Here is a 12,917-nt window from a genome sequence, read left to right on the forward strand (position 1 = left end):
AAATACTTTTGGCTACTCCCTCGCCACGAGGGGTCGCCACAGCAGGTAGCTCCATGTCTCTGATTTGGCAGCGTTTCGCTCTCGATGCAACCTCAAAGGGGATTTGTGCCTGAAGCCAGAACACTTATTAAAATGTCTATGAAGAAGAAGAAGAACAGGGACATTTTGGAAGGACTTTCTCTTTTCTCTTGGATAATTTATGCTGAGCAATTATGCAACATCTTTCTCTTATCATTCCAGCAACAGAAGCTTCCAAAGGTATGGAAAAAGTCGATTATTGCTCCAATTGCAAAGACTACAAAACCTACATCACTGAATGATTTTAGGCCTGTTGCTTTAACATCTCTAGTGATGAAATCCTTGGAAAAGCTCATCAGCATGGAGGTTCTGCTGCAGGTAGAAAAGCTTATTGATCCACTGAAATTTGCATACAGGCCTTGTAGGAGCGTTTACAATGCTGGGGTCACTTTATTAAATTTCCTATATTGCCAACTGGATGGGGCCAAAGTCCATGCTCGGCTCCTGTTTATTGACTTTTCTTCAGCTTTTAATACCATCCAGCCACATCTTTTAGCTGATAAGCTTCTTAACCAGTTTGGTTGGATTTTAGACTTTTTAACTAACAGTTTTCAGTGTGTGAGAGTAAATGGCTGTTTTTCCAATCAGCTGAATTCTTCTACTGGTTCACCACAGGATGTTGTCCCTCTCCCTTACTATACATTTTGAATACTAATGACTGTCGTAGTACACAGGCTAACAGGCATTTCATTAAATATGCGGATGATACACTCATTGTAAGCCTCCTTCATGGTGAAGAGTATTCCCATGGGCCTGTTATGTTTGTTTCTTGGTGTGGTGAGTCATTTTTAAAGATAAACACCTTGAAATCTAAAGACATGGTCACTGAGTTCAGGAAACACAGGATGCACAGTGTACTTTGTTAATGCTACTGATAAAACTTGGGCTGTTTTTTCCTCTCTTTTTTGTGTATGTATGTGTTGTTTTATGTGTGGACATGCTCCAAATCAATTTCCAATAAAGTTACAATTGACCATTGAGTTTTAAATCTGTAGTCTAAGCAGCCAGATTTCCCTTGTAAGGAGGCATTTTTCTTTACCCTGCAGCCCAATCATATTCACTACAATCTAAAGCTATGTGGCTAATTAGTATGCTGAGTAATTCAAACAAAGGCAGCAGGAGTGACATAAACAACAAATAAACTGAAAAGAGGGTGCCAATCAGCAAAAATCAACCTCATTAATGATTACAGGTTGTTTATACATCAAGGGTAGCTTTCAATGTGCCTTTTAATTAAGTGTCTTGTTAAGACTTAAGTAGCAACAACCTGTTATCAGCTGACACGTCAAATGTACAAGTGAAATGCTCCTTGGCTGAGAAGTGGCCATCATGTTTTGTCTAAGGGGGCTAGCCACAAAAACACATCTAATTACCGAATCAGGGAGCTCAAACTGCAAAACAAGCCCCCTTATAACTTGTTTGTTTCACAAGGCTGACAACAGCTCCCATCCTCAGGGCCAATGGGAAACATGACATGAGGCCAGAGGCCTTGCAGCCAATGCAACCTGTGTCAGGCAGAGAGCTAGCAGCTTGGGGCAGCAAGCTAATCAGAAGGCTGTGGGAACGCATTCAATGGGGGAAAGACTCCACAGATAAATACAAGCAACACATAAATGCATTGTGATATGTGTCTATTACCATACAATACACTACCCCAAAAAACAAGACACTGATCACTTTTTTACCCAGTATCAGCCCTGATAGAGAGATTTTTCTCCGAGTGGCAACACCTATGGTTCAGAAGAAGACTGCAGTGCTGCAATGATGTCACAGCATAACCACAAATGAGGTGACCATTAACTATCATCATGAACTTGCATAACATCAATCAACTTCCACTGTTATATCTGCATTTGCTGATGTTAATGCGCCTATGACGGCAGGCACTGTACTGCAAATCAGGAACACAATAATTACTCCAGTTATTCAATTTTCTTGGCGCTGGCATCAATGCAGTTGCTTTTCTAAGAGAAAACCAAAAGCCATTGCTGGCTTAGTACAGTTTGTTCAGAAAGAATTTCTGGGAAATAATTACCCCAACAGGACATTTGTCGGGCGCTTTCATCCTCTCTTTTTAAAATAGCATCTTCCCATTGTTGTAGCGGGAATGGAAGGAAGACTTGGGGCTACTGGGTGCAGGTGGGGACAAACAGGAGGGAGAGTGGGGGGGAAAGGAAAAGAAAGTTGATGATAAAAGAAGGAATGAAGAATGAAATACTAAAAGGAAGGAAACAATCAATGATTGCAGGAAAGAAGAAAATTGTGGGAAGAAAGGCTATAGGTAGTGCTTACCTGTGGTGAGTCTGGAAAAAAAAGGGAGGGGAAAAGAAGGAGAAGTAGTTGAGAGTGGAAGGAAGGTGACTAATTTTGTTCTACCTTCAGGATACCTCCTCCTGCTGCCGAAGTCTAGCGGCGTGGGTTGAATATCAAACACCGAAAGTGGTACTGAGCAACGGTTTGTTTGATACAGTCCCTTCTTACAAGCCAAAAAAAAAACCCCACTACCCAATTATGCTTTGTAATCCTGTGAAATTCATTAAGCCACAGTTCCCAACAAATATTAACAGTTTGCTGAAGGTTTTAGTGCTTGTGTTCACGAGGGGTCTCCCAGTCGAGATTCCCCCCACCCCAAACCCATTTTTTTTGGCCCGATACTGATCCAAATCTTTTCATTTTGTGTATCTGAGCCTGATCCAATAAATATTTACCCCATGAGAATTAAACATGTATCTGCCACATGGAATTATCAGCTATAGCCTATTAAATTTGACAAAAGCTACTTAATCAAAATACCAAAGGGTTCAAATCTACTGAGCTGATCAGCTTAAACTATTTAACGAGTAAGAAAAAAAAAGGTTAATTAAAAGATTGAAACTCGTGCAATAGATCCAACTTTTTATAACATCAATTGCATGGAGGTGAGGAGGTATTTCTCACCATTTTTTGAAATACTGAAGCAAACCAGATCAGAACGCAAAACCAACCCAGCTTCTACGATTTGGCAGCATCATTCTAAACAGTTAAAACAACATTTGGTGCTGTGTGCAAGCTAAGAGAAACTGCTTCCAAATCCCCCTCCCTCCCTCTCGTATATTTATCTAATGGGATAGAGGAGAAATAACTGTTTTGGTGAGCTAAGTGGTTTAGCAAATTTTGCCAATCCAAGGGTCAGAAGAAGTCAATCACCAGTGTGTCCAAATAATTTTTCACACTCCCGTGCTGTAATTTTCACTATCACACGCAGGGAAATACTTACAGTGTAGAGCTCGACTGTTATTAAGGGAAAAAATGGCAACAAGACTACCAAGCAGAGGTGGACAAAACAGAGCATAGGCGAGTAAAAAACAATAAACAAAGAACGGGATTTAGAGCAGCTTTGTTATTGTCCATAGCAATCCAATAAAGCATCTCTTCATCGTCTCAGATATCCAACAGGACTGGCTGCCACATCTATAGACTTAACAGACTAAACAGATTCATATATTCAAACAAATATATACATCACTAATCATACTTTGATTGAAGATGATTAAAAGAAGTGTTTTAATCCAGCAAAACGCAAATGAGTTCCTGGTGTTGTGATGTAGTTGTGATTATTCAATAAGATTTCGAAAAGGAGTAGCTGCCCAAAGTTTTTGCTCAATGATTGTTTAAAGTTTTTTTTTTTAAAAATAGAAAAATCTTCGTGAACCTGTATGCAAATAGACAACTTCACGGCAAAATATGCAAAGATGGAAGAAAAAAACCCCCACACACACACACACTGTCAAATGCAGTGAGATCTCAATAAAAACTACAATACGCGAGAGTGCAGAGGTTATACAGAACCATAATGAGAAACATGGCACACTGACACAAAGAGCTGAAAGTTACAGTGTCAACGGAGCTTTATCCACCCGCCATATTGCGCGGCACAGACTGAACATGAAGCTGCATGAAGTGCACCTCTCATTACTTCTTCTGTGCAAACACATTGCTGCTACTAAGAGGAGAGGTTATTAACCACTTCCAGCATGAAGGGTAAGTAATGAAGGCAATACCTGTGGGAGATCTTCAGTGTACTGTGATCCAACAATGAATTGGCCTACTGTAAAGCTTTGATTACACTGGTTTGCATCTATGAGTCCGCTGTGGTCCCATTGGGTGTGGGCAATTTAAATTTCGTCATCAGATGGTGAGTGTGCGGGTCCTGCCTGTTTTTTTCCTCCACCCCGTACGGACTTGTCTGTGGAGCATTAGCATTACATATGCTCATATGCACCTCAGGCAGTAGGCTGCAGGCGGACTTCAAAGGAGTATAACAGGAATTAGTACTTGGTCGTCAGGTCTCCAGCCTAATAGGATATAATCAAGGCTTAACTAGTTAACATAGGTGTAATACTGTTAGCTAAACAACTAAAGGTTTCGGATTATATGAATGTAGCCTCTCAATCATGTAGGTCATAGTAGTATTGAGGGCTTGTTGGTTTGTGACAACCCTCACCTCCCATCCAAGATGCTTCTTCAGTTCTAAATCCTGGGAGGTGGTCCTGAAGGTCGTATAAACCAATCTTAATTATGCGAGTCATTACATGACCGAAGGTGTGAAACAAGGCACTGGTGATTATCATCACAGGGGCCATGGTCTGAAATGCTTGTGAGAAATTGCCTTGGAAATTGCCATCAAATGAGCTCTTCAGGTCACATGACTCTAGGTGTGAGTGGGGGCTAAATCGCCTGGGAGGAGCTCTCAAGGCCGCACTGTAGGTGGTATCGTGGGCCGCTACGTCTTTTGTACAATGGTCGTTCAAAGTCAATGTAGATGGCCTACTTTACTCCTCTTTCAAAGCGTCAAGTCTTCTCAGTCCAAAATGTGAAAATGAGCATCATCAAAAGAATGTCCTTTCTCCTTTAAGTGCAAATGTACAGCAGTGTCGTCCTGCTGAGCTGCTGCTTTTATGTAACATAGGAGCTAGCTCTCCCGAAGAAAAGCTTGCTACTAGATGAAACATTTTTCACCAAAAAGAAGTCCAGTTGCTTTCATTTCAAGCCCTCAAGAGTATCAAATGATAACATTTACTTGGTTCTTTTACTCTTTTTCTACTACTAATAACTCTTTCAACCTGTTTTTCAATCGGGACAGTATGCTAATATGACACATTCAAAGTGTTTTTCTGTTTTTTGGAATATTTGGTACCCAAAGAGAAATTTTAGCCAGCACTAAGGGGAAAATACCACCTGCCAGTTTCAGTAATTTACTGAAGTAGAATAAACAGTTTTGTTTGCCTGGTCTAAAATATCTAGAAATGCACAGATTCACTGCCTTTACGGTGCGTGATTCGATCCCGCTCACTATCAAGTCAACCCCCAGATGATGAGTTGAGTCCGGTTAGCTGGTGGATTTGCAATACACCAGTGAAAACCCTGTGATAGTCGCTCTGTACTAAAATACCTCTGCTTTGTAATATTGCTGATATCACAACAAAAGAGTCGGGCCAATGCACATCATTAACATGCTATTTGAGTGCCTCTACTGCACAAAATGCCAAGAGAATAAGTGCCCGCAGTTCCACACATTTCTCTCAATACATTTTGTCAATGATGCAAGGAAAGCGTGTGTGCAAGGACACTGGAAGATAGGAGGGCTGGGGTTCAGTCAAGGTCATTTCTTTTTTCTTTTCCCATTTTTTCCTCTCTCTTTTTTTTTTTTTTTAATCTGAGGCCGATTCTGCTGTGCGTGCTCAATTACTCTTTATCTCATTCCTCACTCATTTTGGTCACATTTGCTGCCACTGACTGTCCTGTAACTACAGCTCTATACTGGCACCTGTTGATGAAAGCATAGCATAGCATATACATGCGCGCACACACAGACACACGGGAAGGGAGGGAAAAAAAAAAAAAAAAGAGTCACGTAGCTGCCAATCCTGCCCATTGTTCATTTCGAGATAGATTCGAGGAGTAATTCTAATCTGAGGGGCCTCCAGCAGGCAATGAGTCAGTGTAAGATGATTTAGGTGTACACAGACACACACACAGATCACAAAAACACAAGGCACACACACCAATCTATCCACATATGCAGACCTTGGAAGCAAAATGTATTGAGGGTGGCTGATTTGAGGTGAAGAGAGTACACGCTTGTCAGCTCAGTCTGTGAAGGCCCAAATCTCCAGCTTTATCTCAGAGAGTATTGGTTAACTGATATGTATCAGAGTCTCATTATAATGGTCAGAGATAAGGCTGCATTGAAATAAAAGGTATAGGTCTGAAGCAAACACTGTAAAAGTCATCAAAAATTGATAAAAATGTTCAGATTTTGGACAGCGTTACCCATGTGCCTCTAGAGGACATGAGTCTACAGTATAACAGTGTGCGTCTGAATGAGTGTGTGTTGCTTCTGTCCACTTACAGAAAAAGAAAAAAAGAGCAAGGTACAGATTAATGGAGCACTGATTGAAAGTAGCGATGGAGCAATGTGATACTCATATCGCATATCGGTCTGACACAGACTCAAATGGCTGTATCGTGCATCTGTGACAGCTGGCTGATGCACGAGGCCAATCCATTCAGTTAATTTCCTTTATTCCATAGCTGTGTTCACACATACACTGCAGCTCTGAAATGTTCTTGACATTAGCTTGCAGAGCTATATGTGGAAAAAAAACTGCTCAATCTGGGCAACTACAACCACATCATAAGAAAATTTCCAAGCCTCTTTCTCAGTGAAGAATGCAGCTTATTAAGATCACTATCCGATTGGTTCATACACAAAGCATCACCAACTCAAGTGTGAGCAACTACCTCTGAGTCATTATCCAAGCTACTGCTCTGCAGCAAAGTTACTTTATTTGCAGAAACATTCAGCGTGGTTAAAAATCTTTGATACAGGCAGATGGCCTGGGTATCAGTGAGTAGCGCTGCCTATTGTTTGTCTGTACAATAGCAGCAGACGTTACATTGACAGAATTCGTTTTTTAATTCAATACGCATTTGTGACCTGATATGACTCAGATACTCTGTTATAACACAGTAGTACCACATAAATGTCTCCAGGAGTAAGTTACAATGTCTGATTCATTCTTCAACAAAACTCTGTTGTTCTGCTGCTTCTACAGTTGGTCGAGGTCACCCGCCCCAGCATCAGCACAGATGAAACACTAACAATTGCTACAGGGGCGACGAGACAGAGAGAAAAGGGTGGCCTGACTGGTCGCGCGTGTGTGTAGACGTTTCAAGCTTGAGTGTGAGACCAAAATGATCAAACGTACAGGCATTAAATCCGCTTTTCAATTTTATTTCTAAATGTGTAGTAGCATAAGTGCGTAGCATAAACTTTCTGTCAGCTTGGAGAGCGGAGATGGGAGCGCTGTGTAGCTACAGAATTGTCTGCTTTATGATGTGCTGTTGCCGTTTAAGAGGTCGAAAGCACGGAGAACATGAATGAATCCCATTTCCATCTCCGTTTTTGAATTTTGTTCCATACTGACAGAAAACCTGAAGCCTGTCACCTTTTACAGCTGGATCAAAATCCCCACTGAGCAGAGTTCTATTGTAGCTCTGTAAATTTCCCAGAGTTCACAGCAAGACGCTACTCGCTGAAGCCCTTGTTAAGTTAAAGCGAATGACAGATGGAAAATCCAGCGCTTCCAGTGTTTATAACACAACAAGCCATCACCGACACACACACACCGACACACAGAGAGAGAGAGAGAGTGAGCTGCTCCTGACACTAACAACCTTAAGCAACCATTGGCGCTTGCATATGCCGCTGAATTTTTGACTATTGCTCGTTAGCAGCTGAAGCCTCACAGACCAGGATTTCTCCCTTTCCTCTGTTCTCGGGACCACCTCACGTTCCTCCCACCCCTCAGTCTGATGCAGTGGGGGTTTTTTGTGCTAACAAGGAGAGAGTAACAATAAGGTGTGATAGGGGAAGGGCAGAAGTCAGAGGGCATGACACTCTTTGATAACAATGCTGACAGAAAGCAGCAGGGGAAAGGAAAACATGTGCGGATAAAGACCAAATCAAAACCCGTGCACGTTCGCACCGCCCACCTGTAACGCCAGAAGCTAGAGCACTCCATCCTTGGACTGCGCATCAACCCTTGGCACTGACAGGGTAGGACACCCAGCACCTAGTTAGCTTAGTTAGAAGTCAGCATTGACCTTAACATGACGCCGGAGGATATCTTACGCAAACTTTCAAGAAAACAGACATTCAGTTCGTTCTTGATACAAGTTTACTGTGACATCATCTCAGAAAATCAGTTACAAGAAGCCAAAAAACAAAAAATATAAATATGAATAATAATTATAATTATAATAACAACCTTGAATTTACTTTATTTAGTCAAATTTAGTGCCCTCTTTTCATTTCAGCACACAGTGATTCCATTGTGAACTTATTGGCATGTTAGATTCACTCATAATTTGTACCCTCTGCTGTCACTTCAGTCTGCGGCTGTCACCGTGTGCATGTGAAGGGGCGGAACAAGGCAGCAAGCGCGGCAACAGAAGAGAGACGGGGAGAAAAAGACGAGAGCGTTACTTGAGTTGATGACAGCCTGTTAGCATGCAAACAAAGGCGTCCCAGCAAGCGGTAATTCTTCTAAAACCAAACACGGCATGCACCAACTGACTCCACATCACGGGCAAAGCCGGTCCTAGAACGGCGGCAACGCTGCAGATGAGTTAAAGCTAAATCAGCCAGCAACACAGGACCTGTGTCACCCCTTCAGCTCTGAGGGAGATGAGCACCCCCAGGTGTCTGGTCACAATCTCTTCCCCCGACCCCACCTCCATGCTGTTAGATAAGCTAACATACGTGGCGCGATAAGGGTCAATTTTAATGAGATTTCCACAGAAATCTACAAAGTAGTTCCCCCCAAAATTCAAAGACTTTCTGTTCACCCTTGTAAAATTTTAAAAACAAATTAGTTTGATGCAATATCTGATATAACATTTGGCTCACACGTCAGTCATGCCAAAATAAATTAATGACAAACAACAACACCTTTTGTCCTGCCAAAAACAATATACGTTTTCCACGGAAATGTTTCAAGTCAGTGTTTTCACAGCCATCTGGTATATCAACTCAAGAACACTGTGTTAATTAAAAACTTAATCATCCAAATTTGCAATTCATAATGTCACGCACCAGAATTTAAATGACAAAGCAGCTCTTATCTACAGTGGAGTTTCAAAATTTCACAATAAGCAAATACCACAGCTCCCATGTTGCTGAAGATTTCTTAATATCATCTTGTCATAAATTGAGCGGCCGCAGTCACCGGAGACACCATCATTTTACGGTTTTACTTGCGCTCGGTGCTTAACGGGTATTTATTTCACACTCTGTCGTGATGTGATAAGTGTGCGTGCGTTTTTACAGCTGCAGGAGAAGATCGATGGAACAAACAGAAAGCAGGCACACTGCTTTTAGTTACCTTCATCAAAGTCAGCATCATCCTCTGTGTGCTGGGGGAAAGGGAAGCAGTTGGTGATCTCAAGTCGGTCGTCGACTACCAGGCCCAGCAGGACGCCCTGAACCACCTCACTGCCCTGGCCCTCTTCTTGGTAGTGCTTGATAATCTTCAGCACCACCTGTGAAAAGGGAAAAAAAGAGCAACATTAGTGCTGCAGTAGAAAAGGAGGCAGAAAGGGAGGTTGATGATTCTTTATCCTGCTTTCAGTGGCATTTACTGAAAATTGATTTCATTTTCTGAATTGATAATATTTTATCCATCTTGTCGTTTATAGCATTTATGTAATTTCTTGCTATTGTTTGATTTATGGTACCAAATACAGTTGTCTCCCTGCTCGCCATGTTGATTTGAGCTCATTAGTGTGAGTTGAGGATTTTCTGTGTGAGATGCTGTTTAAAAGTCACATGGATGTCTTCCTCTGTTCTTTGGCACATTATTTTTTAATCACAGTACAAACACACTGAACAATTTTCTTATTTTCAAATAGAGAATAATGTCTAACCTCTAGTGTACAGAAAAGTGGTTTGATTTAGTAAAAGAATGCAAATAAAGACACATGATAAAGGCCTGTGATTTACGCCTAGGAAATGTGAAAATAGGAACTTCCAGTTAAAGAATTTATGTTGTTATGATTGTAACGTGTAGTTAATATACTTTAGGTTGATTGTACAACTCTAGTCACTTTGTGGCTGAGAATATTGTCCCAGCAGAGCACATATGACACATTTCTCATCAGTTCCCCACCAAGAACAACCAACACAAGGCTTCTGATTTCACCAACACCCAAAGTGATATCAAGAGAAAAACCAAACAAAAACCACCCAAAAACAATGAGACTTCATGCATCACTAGAGTTTTCTCTGCTTATATACACAAACTAAAGTGTTAGCATTACTCATTACGCAAAAGAATTACAACAACGTAAATATGAATAGTAACCCGAGGTTTAACAGCTCTGAAACAGACACCAAATTTGTGCTGTAAATGTCCACGGTCTTGTGTTTTTTCCTTGGAAAAGGTTAAAAACAGGTGCAGCAGTGTTTAGCATGAAGCATGCTAATCTGCAAATTAGTCATATGCTCATGTTACCAATTCTCCATAGTTCTCCATGTGAAACTGCTGCACCTGGCTAGCACGCTAATCGTGCTTATTGTTTTCAAAATTCAATACATTAAGAGTGAGCAGGAAACACTTCAGTATTAAAGCAATCATTTTTGCTCTTCGTGATTTTTATTATGCACATTTTGCTGTGGACACTCCAAACACACACTAAACGATAACACCGAAGATAAATCCTGCTCTATAATGAGTGTCACACATACATCCAGACAGCTGTGTGCACCCTGCAGCTCAAAGAATAATGATCTAAGGCCTGTATTCAGTTGTGATGGATCACAAGGATGAAATGGATGTGTAGATGTGACATAAATAATATCACACTGCTCTGGAAACCGTTCCAATTTTTTAGTAGAAACAAGCGGTTGTCGTCTGCTTGTGTAACTTTCGAGGTGCTGATGCTTGATATGGTTAAGCCCCCCGTAGCTATTACACACTTTCCCTCTGGAAAAACTATTACAAGTTGAAAAATCATGTTGTTGCACTGACAGGTGCACAGCTCAGGTTCAATACAGTTTTAACTGGGTGGTGACGGGCACAGCTACTCGTTATCAGCCCGGTCTGTAGTTCTCCTGATAGAGAGACAGAGAAGTCTACTTTTTTGGGAGTGGGATGAGGGGTGAATTTGCATGACATTGGCTCATTACTCTGGTAGGAGGAGCCTAAAACCCTGATCATATCAACAATTCATACTAATCCCCTAATGAAGCTACAATATTGCAAAACTGGGAGTTAAAAACAAAAAAATTAATACAGCAAAGCATCAGGAAATTCTGTGTGACAATGCATGATACTGACACAGGGACACTAAATACTGATATTTAATGTAAAAACTCAAAATACTCTGAGAGTACTATGAAAAAGAGGGCTATCTCATGCACCACTATCCTGAGATACTAGTAATAAGTGACGTATTTTGATATCAACAGGCTTTCTGGTGATTCCTAGCGAGATGTGAAATTGTGTAGTAAAACAGGTTTGGGGGGAAAAAATATAACTCCTCTAATACTAAAACTAGAACATTTCTAAACAAATTCTAGTAAATTTATAAGAGCTCTCCCAATAGACAGCTGAGCTTAGGTCTGTTGCCTCAGAGCAGTCTTCTTATTGTCCCTGCGCCTATGTGAGTTTCCTCTGGTGCTTTAGTCTCCTCCCACACTCCACAGATGTGCATGTTAAGTTAATTAATGATTCTAAATCCAATGTAACCCAATGATCAACTTGCAACCAGTCTAGGGACCCCCACATCACAACAAAAACACCACTTACTTTGGTAACAGATTGCATAATGAAGCATTCGGCACTCTTCACTGGCCACTAAGCTCTTACATAAAAACCACAAAATTGTCAAAAAATAACCATTGTTATGTTAGGAGAAATTCTGGGACAAGTTACTAAGGCAATCACTGACTGTGGTTGAGTGCTGGAGCCCGCTGTGGTAAGCACCACCTGCAGGCTCAAACACTGGTGCATCACTGATCTTGAGTGTGTACAAAAGGGCAGTTAGTATTCAGTGCAGCTTAGCAATTTACACTGGAGAGCGAAGAGGCGGCACACATAAAATTTTCAAGAAAAATGCCATCCTTGTACAGTGGGAGGGTATATTTGGACTCGTACTCCGATATCCCACATAATCGTGCTTCATCTGGACAGAGTGTCCATGCATCATCGTATGCATTTAATTTTTAATGCCAGATAAAAATGGGCCGATAGGACAAAGCCTCCGAATGATTCAGGAGTGGGTTTAAGCTCTAATGCTGTGATACTGACACCAAGGACGGCGGAGGAAAAACTATCGCACATGCACAATACAAACATGTGGCAGGCATACTGACAAGCAAAAAATAAATAAATAAAAAACTGAAAAGCAATGGCAGAGAGCAGAGAAGGTAAAGTGTCTAAATGAACAGGAACAGGACAAAAAGCTGAAAAGCGCTGTGTGGAGGGGGAGAGCATAAATCACGCTGATAACAGTGTGGGCAGGTCACAGCCAGAGGCATTAATAATACACACATACACATTCACACATAGGAGCAGGGTGGCAGTCCTAAAGCCATGCTCACAACAAAAGAGCCAACACCACCATAAGGGAGCCCTCGCTGGTCTCGGGCAGCTGCTCGTGCACGCGCAAACATACACATACACATGCGTGCTTGTCCGGGGAGATGATTTATTTCAATAGAGCGCTGGCTCTGTCATGCAACAAGTAAAAAGAGCTAGAGGCGGGAGAAGAAAAACCAAATGGGTTGGAGTGGA

At 41.4% G+C, this 12,917-nt stretch overlaps 1 protein-coding gene across 1 annotated transcript in view; it reads right to left on the reverse strand.

Annotated features, from left to right (window-relative positions):
- The window catches only part of LOC308404998 (eukaryotic translation initiation factor 3 subunit H), a 60,771-nt gene that overhangs the window by 42,935 nt on the left and 4,919 nt on the right, over positions 1-12,917 (reverse strand). Inside the window, exon 2 of the mRNA XM_080895360.1 lies at positions 9,507-9,663. Within this exon, the coding sequence (XP_080751486.1) occupies positions 9,507-9,663 (157 nt within the window). The remainder of the gene's footprint in view (positions 1-9,506; positions 9,664-12,917) is intronic.

Source organism: Rhamphochromis sp. 'chilingali' (genome assembly GCF_963969265.1).
Source record: "Rhamphochromis sp. 'chilingali' genome assembly, chromosome: 11".
Taxonomy (NCBI): Eukaryota; Metazoa; Chordata; class Actinopteri; order Cichliformes; family Cichlidae; genus Rhamphochromis; species Rhamphochromis sp. 'chilingali'.